A 19524-nucleotide genomic window follows, 5' to 3' on the forward strand; every position below is an offset into this window, starting at 1 on the left:
CTTTTTATGATAAATTAACTTTTTTTTTAATTTTTAGTTATTATTAGGCTGCTCCAAACTTCGAAACAGTTAATAATAACCTTAGAGACTGATCCTGAAACCATGTCAGAATCAGATCTCACTAAAGGTTTCTGATCGTGCCCAGACAATCAGAAGTGATACATTTCAGGCACAGAGATACATTGTAACATTGTGCCTGAAATGTATCACGCAGTTTCATAAACATCGGGCCAGTCTATGAAACTGTCAAAACAAATAGCAGAGAGGTGACTCACTCTGCTACCTCTCTGCTATCTTTAGCTGTCAAATATCGGATTGCTGGGGGCGTGGCTACGATGTGAAGCGGATCACACGTGTTTGGTGGAGCTCCGTTACCTTCCCTTCTCTCATCCTGATATTCCTCCGGCCTGACAACACACCCATGGCTCCTCGGCTCACATTGATCTGGCCTTTGGCAACAGGGAACTACTTCAACTAGTGGCGGGGGCATCCTACTTGCCTGGGGGGCTGTCGGACCATGTTCCGCTCTCCATTTCCCTGTTGCTACCGGGCCCCAGGAGGTCTGGGTGTTGGAGATTATCTCCGAGTAGGCTGACTGTGGAAATGGTATCAGACCGAGTGGTACCTGCATTTCGGATTGCTATTTAGCGCTCCCGTATTTGTATGTAAAGGCTTCATTCTTTCATTAATGAAAGAAAGAAGCCTTTACAAAAGCTAAACTATTTCATCAATGAATGCCTTATTACTGAGGCATTCATTAATGAATGGTAACCACTGAGAATCATCGGTTACCAGCTTTACAGAGCCGCAAATAACTGGTCATGTACAGTGTACGTGGCCAGTCATTTAAGCACTTTGTGGTGGGATGTACAGTGTATGTCTCCCGTCACGAAGAGGTTAAAGCAAACCTATGCTTTTCCCATGTCCCCCACTACTCAGTAGCACACTTCATATCTTTCCACCACTCTTTTTAGCTGCCGAGAGGAAAGAAACTACCTAGTACCTCCAGTTAAGGAAGAGCACATGACACACTACATGTAACAACACTGACCCAAATTCCTTGTCCAATCAACACCAGCATTGTCAAGAAGGAATAGTTCATAGCCCTGTGCAAGCTACATCTTGAGCGTTTTTAAGTTTAAACAAGATGGCATCTCCTTTTTCCTGTAGCTGAATTTGACAGTGGGGAAGTAAAGGGGAAATCTGTATGTGCTGCTGGATTGAGTAAAGCACAGGTTCACGTTAAACATTTGAGATAGTTTGCATGAAAGTAGAGCTTGCCAAAATATTATGTGAGGACTTATTTAAACAAATCAATGTATATTTAGTTTGGCTGGCAGATTGTATTGTATATGGCCATCATGAGGCCTTTTTGTTAAAAGTTCTATTACAATACAACCAAATCAGTGACTACTGACTCATACATGACATGGTTGTTTGTGCCTGTAGAAGTCCCAAAAGATGAATATTGCCATGCATATTTTTTAGCATAATGCCAAGACTGAATAGAAAATATATGGTTGTCATTACAGAAGCAGAAAACTGATCTGACTGACTGATGAGTTTTTATTTTGCTTTAAAACACAGCCAAATAGTTTAGTTTGCTCGGCTGATTTCTAGCATAAGCAGACACAGAACATGATGCAAATAACCTGATCCATCTCTGGGTGGGACACATGATTTCCCTCTGTGTGACTATTCACCATTGACTGCAATATCTTTCTTCTACAGAAATTTTGAATTTAAAAGATTCCATGTGAGGAATTGCTCCATCAGGAGCTGCATTAATTTTATTTAGGAACACATTTACGCAATGAATGATATGGAATTCTGACAGCAACAATTTAAAATAAATATAATAATAATAATTTTTTGCTTTCAACTTTTAAAAAAATCATATTTTTGATGTGAAGTCCTATAATGGTACACAGATATAGATTTTTGTATTCATGGTTCATGCACTGCAGTTAAGAACGAAAGAGAAGCTTCATAGCCTCTGAGATGGACACAAGAAAAAGAAAAACATACATGAAAATGGGTCTCTTGTGTACAGCTGAATCACAACATCCAGCAACTGTCCAATTATCTGAGCAGGTATAACAGTCTGTTCCCTCTTTGTTGTCAATAACACCTAAATGCTGTGCATTATACAGATCATATCCTTTCCAATCAATATTTATTTATGTGTTGAGATTTAGCTTTAAATGCAGTTTTCCAAGAATTCAGTACACTTGGCGGAGTTGTTTCATAACAAGAGCACACAGGTCTCTCTGCCTCCTGGCTATTTGTCACAGAGGTCTGTCTATTTCCTTGTTAAGACAAAGCTGCCTCATTCTTAGCCCCTCTGTTGAACTGTTTCTCTCACCAGAGTGGACTTCTCACCTGCTTACACACAGACTGCTCTTGCTTACTTCATAATTATGGGGGACTTTAACTATCCTGATATCGATTAGGCCAATGGAACCACACACTCAAGTGAGGCCCGTCACTTCTTTAACATACTCAGAGATAATTTTATGGGACAAATGGTAAAAACCCCAACTAGAAAAAAACACTCTATTGGACTTATTAATTACAAACAACACAGCTGATTACAGATGTGGAAATTGGGGACATCTTGGGGAGCAGTGATCATTAGATTTATAATGTTCAAGGTGAACTCCAGGAAACATAGACATGTTGGTACAACAACTTTAATAAACTGAGATACCTACTATGGGACACTAAATGGGACCAAATCTTCCTGAATATTTCAAGGACATTTTAAATACCAACATTTGCCAGTGCATTCCATTGACCAACACATTCAAAACAGCAAAAGTTAAATTAGGGTGGTTAACTAGCAAAGTAAAGCAATACATCAGCAAGAAGGAAAGGGCCCTCAAAAAATATAAGACAAAGGGGTCATCAACGGCATTCAAGTACTACAAGGAATGCAACAAAAGTTGCAAAAGAGCAATCAGGGAAGCAAAAAAAGAGTACAAAGAACACATAGCAACAGAAAGCAAATGAAACACCTGAAATTCCTAAATTATATAAATTGTAAAAGGGTAAGGACAGAACACGTAGGCCCCATAAAAGAAGAAAAGGCGAAGTTGGCTACTAGTGACTGAGAAAGTTAAAGTATTAAACACATTCTTTGCTTCTATCTATACAGAAGAGTCAGACAGGTTTAATAAACAAGGTATCAATTCTAGTAGCAAAAGATTTAAGGTATCTCATTGGCTGTCAGAGATCAGAGTGAAATAGAGTTTGAGTTTCATCTGCGGGCACTCAAGGAACTGAGCTAGGTCGCTAGAGCTAGTAAACTTTCACTAAGCTAAGGGAGAATTCAAAGGGCAAAGTTAACAGCCTATTTGCCTTTAGTAAATCAACCACTCAATCTCAGTCCTGATCTGGAGACAGCTACAGTGGGTTGTAATATTGACAGTGCTAGAAAATAGAAGTAATTCTACCGCTTCAATGTATACTAAAGAACAGGAACTTCCAGTGACATCTAAACCTCTTAGACTTTTCATCCACCCATATAGACTGATTGACAACATAGTACCTTCCCTGTCATGTATACTAAGTTTTTTATATAGAAAATATCCTTCCAGTGTCATATGACTATATTACATGTTACCAACTTGACCTTTTAAGTGACTAGTTTGCATCTTTTGAAAAGGGAAGCAGTTGGATCATGTGGATTGATTTTAGGTTGTATGGTACTTGCACAAATTAGGTTTATGAGGTTTTCAACATATATTATGCTATCCTGTACTGTATTGTGTCTATTTTCTTTAAAGGATACCTGTGGGGTAAGTGTTTTCCCCTTAGTTCTCCTAAAGGTCATGGGAGGGCACAAACTAGGACGCCCTCCCGTGACCCAAAGCTCAGTATACCGCAAGTTACAGCTCGCGGTATACTGAGACCACCGCAGCCGGGACGGATCCCGACAATACTGTTGAGATCCACCCAGCTGCGTTATTGACAGCTGGCTCTACCTATCTAGAGGCAGAGCCAGCTGTACCCGCCCCATCTGTTCTGCCACTCAGCACTGGAGGATCGGAGCGGGGAGGGGGAAGAATCCCTGCAAGGAGCTGTGAGTGACAGTCACGGCTCTCTGCAGGGAGATGATCAAGAAGTGAGCGAGCAACGGTATGTGTTCACTCACTTCCCGCTCTATTGAGCCGACGTGTGACAGTTTAATTGAAAAATTGAAAATCACTCACCTCATAGTTCTCCTTTAACATCTGCTTTAAAGGGTAATTGTACTTTTAATAGAAGTATACTTACCCACCCTCCCTAGCCTCTCTGACCTAAACTTCCCAAAACACTCAGCTGGTTCTTTAGTGAAGTAGGACAGCCTTATCCTGCTCTGATGTTTATGTAAATCTTTCTCACAGCTGACTGCACCTGTGCAATGAATCCTTATAGACGTTTATTGTGTTGTTTCCTAAGACTGGAGATGCATGAGTGACGACTGTATACAAGTCCACGAGCGCTCTTTGTACATGCAATGCCAGCTGTGAAAAAGATTTCAACTGGGGGATGTAAATATTGGATTACACTGTGTCTGTCCTAACTAAGCAGGGGTGGGTTATAATGTTGGGTAGTGTAAGTCAGGAAGGCTAGAAGGGTGATTAAGTATACTTTTCTTAAAAGTGTACATACCATGTCATGTTAGTATGCTTATTGTTGTTTGGATTTCACCTTATATTTCCTGGTGTCTGCCTGTTTTGTGCGTAATAGCACCATCTGGTCTGGATGAACTTGGTTTTCCATTAATTACTTCAGTCTGTTTCCTATAATTTCTATAACATTTTAAAGTGGACCTTTAACCCCTTCAATAAAAATCACATTAGCATTCAGCTCTGCATGCTGATATGAAATCATCTTACATTCATTAGTGAAATCACCATATGTTTAATTTACTTGCAATTACTGTTTTTTCACTTCTTGGTCCTCATACGCATTAGTGATGTAGTCTGTGACTAAGAGATGCACAGAGAGTTACATGCATTGCTGAGAAATCTCATCTGTACACTGCAAAATCTTGCAAGATCTCAAGGGAAAAATGTTTTCCCTTGAAATGATGTGCATGGTCACATGTCCTAGTCACATGTGCCAGAGTTCCCGGAACTAAAATGGAGATTAATTAATCTGCCCTTAGTAAAAATAACCACTGTGAGAAGAATGGTGAGGGAAAAAAAATAAGGTATGCAAAGAATTAAAAGCCTGCAATCATCTAGAAGTATGTGTTTGTAGATTGTCATTTCTAAACATTTCTAAAGGTGTATTTGTTGGAATTTTAAAGATAATGATACAGTTCCTCTTTAATATCCGTGCTTAAGACTTAATTGGACCAAAATGTTTAAAACTTGACACTGTTCCCTATAGATATAACAAAAAATACCATATTAGTGCTTTTACTAGCAACTCTTTTTACTATTTCAGCAAAGGAACTGTAGCAGGCCGACCCTCCCACTTAACAAAGAAAGGAGGCATTAATCTAATGCTGCTGTGAGCATCTACCAACAGGAACAAGCAGCACTGCTAAGATCCTTGCAGCATGTAGAGCTTTTTTAAATTTAGTTTACTTTGCTTACACTTTAACAAGTGCCATCACAGCAGCATAAGCACCGTAAACATGTGGTTCCTTCTTACAAAGAAAAATGATACAATTGAAGGAATGGGATTTGTCATAACTGAATCTTTGAGCTTCAAGACTGTCACTATAGATTTTCAGATGATATGAATAGCTAGAAAACATCAAGTATTATATACGATTATGCTTATTTATAAAATGAATGTCCTTTAAATGTTTTCCGTACTAGAATTCTTCTTTTATTTTCTTTTTTTTTTTTTCTTTGGCCCATACAATTTATGTAGATTGTTATTAGCAGCATTCCAGAACTGAAAAATGTCATGTAATTTAAAGGATGAGCCATTCAAAATGGGAATTTGTGCATGGCAGGGAAAATCTGACTCATTGAACCTTAGTTAAGCAGATATCTCTAATAATCCAGAATTTCCTGTCATAAAATGTACAGCTGCGAGTGATCGGTTATGAAAAAAAATCTAAATGTTCTTGCTTCTTAAAATATAAGTGGCAAGGTGTATTACAGAGATAGTGTGCACATTACAGCAAAATGTTAGGGTGAGATTAGAATTAGTCGGGTCTTGGACTTTGATAGACATAACATTTAAATGTGCATGTTGGCCATCTTTAAATCTAAAGTCAATGCTGTCTTTAAAAAAGGTATTTAAAGCAGTTATATAATAAAATCATTAATAGTATTTTAGGGCGGAACTGATAACTGAAACCTGCGCCCAAACAAGGCAGACAGAGGGCATGGGACTGGTTACCAGTATTGCCTGTGGTCTCCCTGCAGCTATTTTGTCCCCATTACTGACCTACAATGCCTTGTTCTGCACTGTTTGTGTGGAAGCTGCTATCATGGTAGATGCTGAGCTTTTGCTTCTCCATGCCAGTGCCTACACTGCGACAGTGAGCAGCAGAGTAGTAAGTAGTAAGCAAAGTAGCAAATCTCACTTCAAATCTCCCAAAACTCACAGTCACAGGTATCAGTTCTTACACTGCAAATATACAGCAATGAGGTTGTAGGCACAGGGGTGCTTAGGCAAACACATATACCAGGAAGTTCACTGCTATCTTTCAGGAGGGACCTTTCTGTAATCCTCCATATGGTAGAGTAGGCTGGAAGAACGATGACCAATTCTTGCAGCCAATCTCATTCTGCTACAGTGAACATGTGCTCACAGGAAACATGCTGAGGTGAACAAAGAGCAGTGTGATGGCTCCTCAGAGTGCATCTGCTCTTTCACTGTCCAGTCAGGGGGCTGGGATATGTTTTGGACCAAACTGTTATGCCACTGCAGTGATGATCCAAATCTTGGCTATGCTGTCTTCTATTGGTACCTAGAAAACAAGTATATGCATTTCAGTTGTAGATTTATCTGATTCCCTGAAGTTCAGGTTTAGCATAGTTTAAAAATGTCAGAGGGAGGTCGGTACACGAGCTCCCTCCGGTCCCGTCTCCGCTGCAAGAATGCGGAAGTGTTGTATTTTACATCACTTCCGCATTCTTGTGTCACTCTCCAGCTTCAGAAACTGGAAAGAAGCTGATCTGTGCTTCATCAGCTTCTTTTGGGGGTCCTAGGTGACAGGGGTCTTGGAGACCCCTGATGTCTCCATAAAGAGGACCTGTCACATATTTTGCTATCACATAGGGGTTTTTTTTAGCACCCGTATGTGATAGCAATAGAGTTTCGTAAAAAAAAGTTAAACTTTCCCTTCCAAAAAATTTTAAGTTACACATAAAAAGAATAAAAAAGCAAAAACATTTTAGTCCCCACCCATACATACACGCATGCAAACATGCGTCGGGGGCGCATACGTAAAAAAACGAGGATTGCGCCCATTACGCCGCACATGTTACATATCGCCACGAACGTCACAGTGAGAGCAATCATTCTAGGGCCATCAATCACTGATAACACTAAACTGATGAGCGGTAAAAGCTTTTAAAGCATTGCCTATGGTCAATTTTGGGTATGGTCGTTTTCTGCGATTTCGCAGGTGCGCGCAATTTTAAAGCTTGACATGTTTGGTGTCTATTTACCCGTCGTGACCCCGTCTTTTATATTTTACCAAAAAACTGGGTAATAATAAATGGTTCCTAACATAATGTAAAACAAACTTGTTTTTTTCAAAATTTTCAGTAATTTTTCCTAATTATAGTAAGAAATAAAAACCGCAGTGGTGATTAAATACCACCAAAAGAAAGCTCTATCTGTCCCCAAAAAATTGTATAAAATTCATTTCAGTACAGCGTTGTATGACAGAATAAATGTCAGTCAAAGTACCGCAGTGCTGAATACAAAAAAATGGCCTGGCCAGGAAGGGGGTCTAAACAACTGGTCTTCAAGCGGTTAAAGTTATAATACAACAAGGCTCATTTTTCAGCATTAAAATCTAAAAAGTATTGATTTGTGCAAAAATACACCGGTAAAGTTTAAAAAATTCTCTTGTTTACCAGTTTTCTTTGATAATGAATAAAAATCAGTAGATATCAATTAATTTTTACCACCAAATGAAAGCCCAATTTGTTTCTGAACAAATCAAGGTATAATTGGCCCCTTAGTTCCAGTGAAGGGAACTCTTAAGGCATCAGCATACCAAGACATTTTGGACAATTTCATGCTCCCAACTTTGTGAGAACAGTTTGGGGATGGCCCCTTCCTGTTCCAACATGACTGCACACCAGTGCACAGGGCAAGGTCTATAAAGACATGGATGAGCGAGTTTGGGGTGGAGGAACTTGACTGGCCTGCACAGAGTCCTGACCTCAACCCGATAGAACACCTTTGGGATGAATTAGAGCGGAGACTGCGAGCCAGGCCTTCTCATCCAAAATCAGTTCCTGACCTTACAAATGCGCTTCTGGAAGAATGGTCAAACATTCCCATAGACACACTCCTAAACCTTGTGGACAGCCTTCCCAGAAGAGTTGAAGCTGGTATAGCTGCAAAGGGAGGGCCAACTTAATATTGAACCCTACGGACTAAGACTGGGATGCCATTAAAGTTCATGTGCGTGTAAGGCAGGCGTCCCAATACTTTTGGCAATATAGTGTATATGCCGACAAAACGTTTATAAATGAATTCCTAAGTAGTTACAAAGATATTTACAGTTTTACTAGTACATGTCAAAATTGCATTCAGGTGTTAAGACTTGTTTTATCTTTGTCATTCAGGGGTTATCACACATCCAATCACACATTGAATAGCATGAGATTAATTATATGTATTCATACCTGCTACAAACTGAAAGCCCTGGTGTCCAAGAAAAACACCTGTGTAATATGCATCTGTCCACAAAATGATGTGGCCCAACAGTGTCAAATCTCCAAAAACTCTGTTAGGTGTTACATTGCTAGGAGAAAAATGGTTAAAATGTGCTACGGATGAGTTTTTTTTCGGGGTGAGTCTGATAACTGCACCTGATGTGGGCCATAATGTGGAGGGCCAGCAGAGAGCAAGACAGTGTGAGAGAATAAGGGGACAGGTGGTCACAGTGATATGTTATACAATTTACATTAATTCCTACCTCTGCTGTTGACTATTTCTGCTGTTGCTGATTTCCTATGTATATACTTAGTGGTCTCAAAAAAATGATGGCTCCCATATTTCTATCCTGAGTTTAATTTCCTACAATTAAAAATGTAATGACTCAAGATTTCTATTTTTTTATTTGAAAGTCATATGAGCTGATGAGAGTCTAAGAGGGCTTTTAGAGAAGGTACAGTGAGCCAATTCTCAAAGATGGTCTGACCAAACAGCTATTTAAGCATTCAGCGGATGGCAGTATATAGTTCAGTTTCAGCTCCACTTTAATCAAGTATGTGTTTGCAGCCTCACGCTGTTCTGGTAGGTTCCTGACTAATTGCTTACTGAATATCAATAAGATTTTCACGCAGGTAGCTTAAAAAGCATTTGCCCTTTGTGAAAATAGGTCCTGTATGCATACAAGTGCCTTCCTTTGTGAATCCATAAAAATTAAAGTGCCGTAAGCAGCTAGCATCCAATTAATTGTTATAACCGTGTCTTATTCTTCTTGGCAGCTCCAACCGATACCATTTAATTTAGTTGTGTGGTCATAGAAAATCATTACATGTATTCTTACATAGAATTAGTATTTTGATATCAACTTACTGTAATGGACTGGGAGAGAGAGGGTCAGCAGTCTAAGCCAGTCAGGAATCTATTTCTTTGCACTGGCATGCTCAGAGGGAGGAAACAGTGACATTACCACATCACTGTGTTGCTGCTCCCTCATTATCCAATCACAGGCTTGGATTATTAGTCTAACAGAAGAGTTGTCTGCTAAGTTCCAAGACCTTGCTGTGCTTTCCAGCACAAGTGCCTGGATTGTAGAGATTAAAAATCCTTCAGCTGCTATATTAGTTTGACTATATTGATTACAATGTATGTTTACTTTTTTTGCATGAGTTTAAGCTGTAATTGTGCCAAATAGTTCTTTTTATTTAATGCATTGCCGTATTTTCCTATACAATCTTAGCGATGTTGCGCCTTTCTTCCCTCCAGGGTGATGCACACTTACATGTCTGCCACAGTTCAGGGATTTCCTAAGATATGTCTAATCTCAGCCTATCTATCTATAAAGCAGTGAATGACAACCCAAAAATATATTACAGAAGAACTTAATTGTTTTTCACTAAACACTAAGTCAACTACTGACATTATAGAACTACCTCTCATGCATAGATGTTCCATACACTTTTAGGAATATTTGGTATAAAGACATGCAAAACTGCACCCATGGAGAGGGAAGTGCTGTAAGCACTGGTTGTTTCAGGAAAAATAATAGTGACCTTTCAGGAAAATCCATCCCAGCTAACCACTTTTTCACAAAGCAGGCTTGGCCAAAGTATGTTGGTCAGTGTCATGGAGGAGCCTGCCAACAAATGAATGTTTCCTATTCCAGCCATACACTGCAGATTTAGGGGTGCATGCTCTAAAGTGTGTAGTTATGTTTACACAATCAGATCATTCAAACTGATGCACAATAAAATTTGCAAATTGCATATTTTCAACCTGATTACTTGCAGGACCTTGGCAGCCAGTGGCTTAACAATAAGGGTTTCAAGACAGTTTTAGAAAAAAAAACATTCATACCTCCTTATTTGTCCCTGCTACAGGGTACCATCCTCTCCATTAGCCAGGTAATGGAAACAGCTAATTAAATGTTGCTGGTAATATGCTAGCAGCTTATGCCAACCTTCAAGATCAACATTGCCCGGCCATAAACCAATGTTGACCTAAGGCAGGGATGGCCAAACTCCAGCTCTCCACCTATGTTGAAACTACAAATCCCATGAAGCATCACTCTCTGGGAGTCATGTCTGTGGCTGTGAGAATCTCGCAAAGCTCCACCTATGGTGAATCTACAAATCCCATGAAGCATCTCCCTCTGGGAGTCATGTCTGTGGCTGTGAGAATCTTGCAAAGCCTCTTGGGATTTGTAGTTCCACCACAGCTGCAGGGCCGCAGTTTGGCCATCCATGTTGCTCACTCTTTTTGTAACTATTGTAAGTGAAGTTGATATTGTAGTTGATAAGGAAAGTGGCATTGTGCATGGAAACAAACACAAACCTCACATTTTTTTTGCCCATTAGCAGCATCATGCTGTGTTTTCACTGGCGTGCAACGAGAGAATCCATGTGAGTAAAATGAGGGATTCCATGTTTTTCGATTAGTGTAATGATCCATAATTATAGAATAGATGTATTCTCTCCTTCCCATCTTCTCTGCTTTATAAACGTCAACCCTCTGGATGATTGTTTAGAATCTAGCAGTAAATGTGCAAAACTGCAGTGAATGAGGTTGTATGTAATAGGCCTAGGTGAAACATTATGTGACTTGTACACCAAAGGCATCTAATTTTACCAGACGCCAATCAGAAACAGCATGTGGTAACCATTATGATTCTTGCAAGTTCTGAAATGCAGGAGGGGAGATAGTTTGCTAAAGATTGTTAGCGTAATACCTTACCACTTAGAAGAAAACTTTCTCTTGGAGTGATTGTTACTGCAACAATCAGACCTCCTCACCACCCTAAAAGCTTGCTAAGTGGTGAGGTATTACTTTAACAATCTTTAGCAAACTATCTCCCCTCCTACAATTCAGAACTTGCAAGAACCAAGCAAGCTTTTAGGGTATTGAGGAGCTCTGATTGTTGCATTAACAATCACTATAAGAGAAAGTTTTCTTCTATGTGAGCTACCATTTCTTATTTTTAATTTTTTTTTTTATTTCAATAAAAATACAGAGGGAACAAAACATTTGTTACATAAAAGTCATTTCTGGCTTTTCTGACCTCCCATTTTTAGATTGCAAGCTGCTGCTGCTGCTGCTGCATGCTTGTTCTTGGCATTAGTCTCTATAGTAAACTTTTGGGATCTACATGGTAGCTAGGCAGCCAGCATTAACAGAACAAGGTAAACAATGGCAACCTACAGATTTCTCTCTTCGCAGGTTCAATTTAAGATAAACATTACAATAATAACTATTACCATGTGCTCACTAAAAATACACTCGGGGGGATTTATCAATGTTGTTGCATCATCAGTGTCTTTTAAATGTTGTATCCCTGATTTATAGTGCATAAAACAAAAGATGTATTATCCTAGTTTATTTTTCATTCTTTGTATCCAAATATTTATTGGGTTTTCAAGGTAGTAACAATCAGCATGTTATACAGTGTTTGCCGGTTACCTTATTTTTCATTCTTAAATGCCTTCATAAGGAGAACCGCATCAAAATTGTCCCAATCTCTAAACTTTCGCAAGCTTGCAAGGAACCTCCTGAATGACAGCTGAATGCCTGACTTGAGGAAGTGAAGGTGAATTATCTTTGCCACACTTAAAGAAGTGCTTATCAGCTCCTCTAGGATGTGCGATGATTTGTAAGTCTGTAATAGAAGTCACCAGCACTCGATGATATTTGCAAGAAGTAAACAACTTTTTATTAAATTGTCACTTGCGTCATACATGGCTGTCTGGCTATATGACGCATGTGACAATTTAATAAAAAGTGCTTTACTTCTTGCACATATCATCGACTGCTGGTGACTTCTATTATGGACCTTATCTGACACGGCACATCCGTGTTGTCACTTTAACCACTTATAGGCCATGGTGTTTCACCCCCTTCCTGGCCAGGCCATTTTTCAGTATTCAGCGCTGCGGTACTTTGACTGATGTTTATTCCGTCATGCAACGCTGTACTGAAATGAATTTCATACCATTTTTGGGGGACAGATTGTATGTAAATCGCTGGCTGTTTACATGCTTACCGTTTTCCCTCTCGTGTGCGCGCTGAGTGACGCACACGAGAAGGGGGAGGGGCAGGACGTCTCAAGACGCCCTCCCGCTCCTAGCAGACCTCCGTCCGGCCGTTCACAAACGGCCATGGACGGAAGGTAGTTAAGCACCAACTCTCCGTCAAGGTCTGTACACTGTATGGAGTGCAGGTGGCTACGTGTTATCGATTTGGAAGTTTGCACGCAATTGCAGAACACAAATACCACGCAGTTGAAATATTATACGAAATGTTGGAAAACGTGTGCAGTGAGTCGCAAACATGAATATGTCGAAAGAGCACTTTAAAAAAAATGCAGAACAGAAATAAAACATTGCGGTAGTTAGCATGACATTTGTTTTTTGCGCCCAAAGGAAGGTTTTCTTGCAAACACGTTTATAACCCACACACACACTTAATTGAAAGTTAAAGTAGTACTAAACTCTCAAACTTTTTCTGAATAATGAATCAAGATCAAACAAATACACAGCTAAGCTTCCCTCAACTTACTGTCTAGTACAAGATCACAAGAGACAGAGCAGACCCCAACAACTATTCATCTACTAGTTTGGAGAAGGGAGGAGGGGGTGAAGGTGGAGGGAAGTAGTTTGATTTGTGGAGTCTGTGTTTGTGGTGACACACACACCTTACTAGCACACACTAAAACAGGAAGTCAGGACCAGGGGACCAGATGATTCTGCAGGAAACTAAAACTTTTAAACATCAAGGAGTAGCATCCATTGTAAGTGATTTCATCAGCATTTAAAATAGCTTAAAATCCTTTCGACTTAAATATCACTTTGGAATTCAGTTTTATTCAGAAAAAAAATGGTTGTTTTTTTTTAGCATAAACCATTCCAGTGCCTGTACCAAACAGTTTGCAAAGTAAGTGTTTAGTGGGAATTTTGGCCTTCTCTATAATATTGTAGTCAGAAATATTGCATCCCAGCATCCATTTAGACATGCAGTTCTATAACCATGGATAAAACTCCCAGGAAGGAAACATTGGAAGCCATATTTCATGCAAAAGGTTATTGGTAATCTGAAATCAAGCTGTGTGTTGAATTCTGAGACAGTGAGGCTGATTTCCTGAGGAATTCAAGATTGTTCACGCAATACAATTTGTGAAGATTCACTTCAGTTATCCAATCGTGTGCAAATTAAATAAACAGGGATCTTATTTTAAAGCGGACCTTCACACTCAAAAGTCAAATCCCACCAATGCATTCCTCTATCTATGCTGATTAATAATAACATAGACATGTCAGGCGTAAAATGCGGTTATATTGAAATACTTACACTTGCAACGCAATCACTTCCTGCTTTCCATGTGCAAAGTAGTTCAGTTTGCCAACTTATTGCACACTGGGATTGCTTTGTCATTGAAATTAGATCTCGTTCATGAAAAAAAAAAAAAATATCTCGCAAGATTACTCTTTACAGCATGAACTGTGGATCAGAAGTTTTGTTTTATCATATGCGCATGCATACGAGTCAGAAGGGGGTGTGGCCACAGTAAATAATGAATGATTTACCTTGCTGACCCAAGAAGAAGGCACGGAAGGAATGGCTTTTCCCTCTTCTAACACGGCCGCCTGTGGCGCCGAAATTTAAACATAAAAAAAAGGTGTGTATATTTATATATATATCTATATATATGGAGAGAGATTAATATCTCTCTCTATATATAGATGCTTTTGGGATTTTTTTCTTAGATATTACTGCAGTGTAAAGGTTCGCTTTAACTTGGTTGGATAATTAAAGTACGTTTTTACACATTTTATTACATGAACATTCTCAAATCCTTTTGTAAATCAACCTCAGTGATTCAATTACAAGTAAAGCAGGATGGAGATTCTAGGAGGTTATGACTACAAAATGAATCCTGTTTGCTATTTTAGAAGTAGAAATTTTATTTTTGGACAGTTATAGCAAATGATGGCTGTCTGAGTGCTAAAATGAAAATCTATAATACACAGAATGGCTTTAATATCAATTGTATATGTTGTATAATTTTTACACAACAACGTGAAGAACCACAATTGCATTCAAGTTATTTGCTAGAGTCTATGGTAGTAAACATAAGGTTAGCTAAATATAGTAAATGTTACTTTTTAAGATTTTTTTTTTGTAATTTCTTTTAACGTTTTTCTTATGAAATGTGCAGTACAGCAAACATTCTTCCCTAACCCAGTTAAATGTCCTAAGAACACTTTGAAGGCTTAACATAAGCTGTTTCACTTCCACCAGCCTCCCCTACCAGCTTTCTCTCTTTGTCGATATGACCGATTTCTGAGCTCAGCAGAGAAAATGGAAATGCAGCAGGAGGTGACCTTTACATTTGTTCTGTTACCGCCTATATATAGGAAGATATACTGTTACACTTTGTTTACTTATTTAACCTTGTAACATTTTCTTGCTTTTCTAGAAATGTTTATGCTATTTTATGATTTTTTTTTTATTTCTTTTTACACAGACACTGTTACTCATCCCATGGTGCATATGCTCAGAGTAAACTGGCCCTTGTTCTGTTCACATACTATTTACAACAGCAGCTTACTGCAGAAGGTTGTTATGTAACTACTAATGCAGTGGATCCTGGGGTAGTGAACACTGACCTCTACCAGCATGTCTCATGGCCAGGGAGATTTGTAAAATGGATGGCTGGCTGGCTATTGTTAAAGGTAGGTAAATAGTAATACTTTGTACACTGATGTTACATAACCCAATAGTACAGTACAATAATTTTTTTGTAACTTTATTATAAAAAAATTGTTTATTTAAATAAAATGTGATAGAAATGTTTTGTAGGAGAAGAAATAAAGATAAAAGAACTTGAATGGCTATTGTCTGTTCCCCATCTGTGTTACTACATGGATGGGTCATAAAGATCAGGGAGTGAATTTGAAGGCTAAGTCAACCCCTGGCTTTTTATATATTAAAGATAGTTTAACAGTGAGATCCCCCTGCAATAAATCCAAACTCTATTCCTGTCCATCTGTATGTGTTGGTGCTACTGCACTCCTTAGTGTGTTTCAAAGAATCCTGTTGCATTTTCTATTTTATCAAATAAATAAAGAATCAGACAGAAGAGGAAACCCCAATGGTCACTGCAGTTTTGGAGAGCAGGTAACCTAAGTGCCGATATCTGACCTATGGAGTCCCGGACACATATGAAAAAAATGTCAGGTGGAAAAACTGAAACAAAAAAAAATCTGAAAGTGAAATATTAGTTTTATGTGTACTGATCCTTTCAGTTATAACAAATTTGATGGAAACTTTTATTTTTTTGTACTTCTTTCATATATGTTTGATCCCTGAGAGAATGGCCGTTTGAAGGGAGGTGATACATGGCATTGTAGACAATGACAGATTTGGTAGCTTGGGCATCTCTAACCTTTCCCATGTGCCCCATTTTTTCATGAATATTTAATAATGTAGAAATGTAAAAGCAGGTTTTTTTTGCTGATAAGCTAATAATCCATATGCTTTTGTTTAATCCCTTTTACAGTGTTGTACTTATTCAGTGAGTAAATGAATCCTGAAACTATTTTGAATGAAATTTGTAATGGAAGCACATTTACTAAATCACTTGCTGACTGAAGCAAGACTGTACAATGCATAGAAAGGAATAATAATTAGGTAGGAGTTAATATTAATTGTATAACATGAGTGAGACACCTTCGTTTGGTGTAATAAAAATGCTTTGTGTTTCAGACCATAACAAGAAGCCCTTCCCCAATAATAAATCATTGTCCTCTACATCAGTTTGGTTTGGCGGGAAAATAAGCTTTTCTTTATGGAACCACTGGGGATATATTGGTTGTACTACATGCACACTGCTACTCAAAAGGAAATGGAAATGATAAACTGCTGCTTATGCTGATAAATAGTTGTAACTGTGGTTATTAATCTGCTTTCACCTTTATGATCAATTGTTCACAGGCCTTACAAATGTGGCCTGTGTGTGTGTGGGAAGGGGAGGTCAGTTGGAAATTCCCATAAAACTGAAGCAGATTCTTCTTTTCTGGATTCTAAAAGTTATTTTATTTTCCAAGCAGACACTGTGTATTTTCCAGGTTGTTCAGGCAGTGCCAATAACTATGGTTATGTGCAAGACTCTATAATCTATAGTAGCAAATAGAATAAGTATTTTAATTGAATTAGCTACAGCAAACTAGAAGCTGAAAGTGGTAAGGTCATCAAACATATAGTGCCTTCGACACCTTGCAGTGAAAGCGCTGTTTCCTTTCTATTGTAATTGGTTATGCCACTTTTCTCCTAATCCATAGTGAAGATCATTTGTTAAAATTATAGGCTTTCCGATAGATTGGGCTAACTGTTATAGGCAGGATTGTATCTTTACTCCACGAACCCTAATAATGTATAAAATAGTTTTTTTCATGCAGTACCACTCTAAAGGAAAATTACAGAGTTCCAGTCAGTTTAATGTTACTAAGAGAGATGTACAATGTGATGTGCAGTTTACTCAGTTTAGAATGATTTTCCCCAGCACTCATTGATACTTGCTCGGACCCACCAAACTGTTATCAATTTACAATAACAGAAGAGGCCTCAGTTGCACAAATTTGCAAATGTAGGTCAAAGCTGCAAGCTGTCAAGGTTCATCAGTATTGACACATGTCAAGAGCACCATAGAGAGTAGTGGGGTGGCCTCCAAGTATGCTCTTCGTTTATCTATTCGTGCCGTAATAGCATGTGTCAACACAGGCATATCATTAGCACTCTATAGCCTGGTGCTTGAGGGAGACTTGTGATGACCTTCACAAAATCTTACTGTACTTATAGTAGTGCTTTTGTTTACTGACTACTATGGGCAGTGATAGGCAATTTTAGTAGTCACCCCTCTTTTTTTACACAGTGCTCAATGTTTTTTCTTGGTGCTGCTTACACCTATAGAGAATTGAGCAAACTAAACATGCTTTGGGATCTACTAGTGTAATATAAGACGTAATATATTAGCATTTATTGTTCTACCCAGTACATAATAGTATACAGGGTTGCAGTGATGGGAGCTACATGATTGAATTTGTAGATTGGCAAATTTTAAATCACTGTTTGGGGTTGTGCAGGTGTATACTGTGCAAGCCATCATTCAATAAGAGCCATCTTTACAGAGACCCCAATACCCCTAATCCTCCTGGAGTAGATTCCCTGCCTTTAGAAGACTGCTAGAGGCGGTGAACACTGCTCTGACCCTGCAGACTACTTTTGTTATAATGGGTGCTTCCCATAAAAGGTACTGCTTTATATCTGTAGTTTGGCAAATGAGCTGCCCATAATTAGTGTGTTATTCTCATTACATGCACAGCTTTCCTTTTTAAAGAAGAACTCTGCTAATTGGCAATGAATGGTTGCAAAATATTTTCATTAAATCTAAAGAATGCAATGACAACATTTAGCCCTACATGCTTATTGGCCTTTCTCAATGTCAGAGTTCTTTTCTGGCTCTCCATCTGCTCTTACATTTATTAACTTTGCAGCAACAGCATAAAATCATAACCCCCTGTGGGCACTAATTGCACAGACTATTGTACAGATGAGTATTAGAAACTTCTGCAAGTTCAAGGAAGAGCTGAAGGTCACATAGTGCTGCTGAGATAACCCTGCAAGAAAACCGATTTGTACTTTCAATGACAAGGACCCTTTATGTCTTGATCAGTTATATGATTTATGATGTGTCATGAAAATTGATTTATTCCAGGCCCTGTACTGTTATTTTCTTGCTTCACATGTGTATTATTTTTCTTCTCGTCTTCAGTAATGCTTGAGCTATAGTGAACTGAGCAAACTAGAGATGCAGTTGCCTCTGTGATTGCATGGCTCTTACATTTAGTTTACTATATTGTAGCATACCAGTATGTGATACCTGTAATCTGGGCATGATTATCTATTGTACTGCATTACATATATTAAATGTCTGGATTGTTATTTACACTAATATATAGAATTTACTAGTAACGGGTACCTGTTTGCTGAATAAGAAAAATGATTAAAAACAGTGTGCCTCAATATGTCCGAAGATGGCAATGTCAGGACACATTGAACAGAAGACAACGCTGTCAACACTGTTACACATTAATATGCCAAAATGCTGCTTTGTCACAACACATCAGTATGTCCGAACACAGAAGATGTCACCTATTATAATCATAATGTCATCATCAACGATCTCTGCATACTAATGCCGTTTTGAGTCCTGAATTAAGTTAGATGGACTATATTGAGATCAATGACTTTTAGTCATTGTGTTCCAAGATTCCTATATTGAACATTCAACTGGACTGTAATGTATGTGGACTGAAACCGGACTGGACTGGACTAGAATGTATGTGGTGTGTTAGAGTGCTACACAAGTATATCTATGAATGGTTAAAATCCTTTATGAACTTTTTTTCTTACTTCACATGCCTAAACATCCATAGTGTTGTTAGATACGATATAGTACGTTATACCACTGCTAATGATGTATAAATAAGAATGTATTTACCCCATTATTCCTTAGTATCTAATGAGTTAATAGCTCTCTCATGTTGCTTAGTGTAAAAGTTCCTGTGGCACACAGTAGAAAATCCCCCCCCCAAAAAAAAAATATATATATATATATACATACAG

At 38.5% G+C, this 19524-nt stretch overlaps 1 protein-coding gene across 1 annotated transcript in view; it reads left to right on the forward strand.

Annotated features, from left to right (window-relative positions):
• Nucleotides 1–19524, forward strand: part of DHRSX (dehydrogenase/reductase X-linked) — a 219716-nt gene that overhangs the window by 171382 nt on the left and 28810 nt on the right. Inside the window, exon 6 of the mRNA XM_018564129.1 lies at nt 15365–15572. Within this exon, the coding sequence (XP_018419631.1) occupies nt 15365–15572 (208 nt within the window). The remainder of the gene's footprint in view (nt 1–15364; nt 15573–19524) is intronic.

Source organism: Nanorana parkeri, unplaced genomic scaffold (assembly GCF_000935625.1).
Source record: "Nanorana parkeri isolate BGI_ZX_2015 unplaced genomic scaffold, ASM93562v1 scaffold727, whole genome shotgun sequence".
Taxonomy (NCBI): domain Eukaryota; kingdom Metazoa; phylum Chordata; class Amphibia; order Anura; family Dicroglossidae; genus Nanorana; species Nanorana parkeri.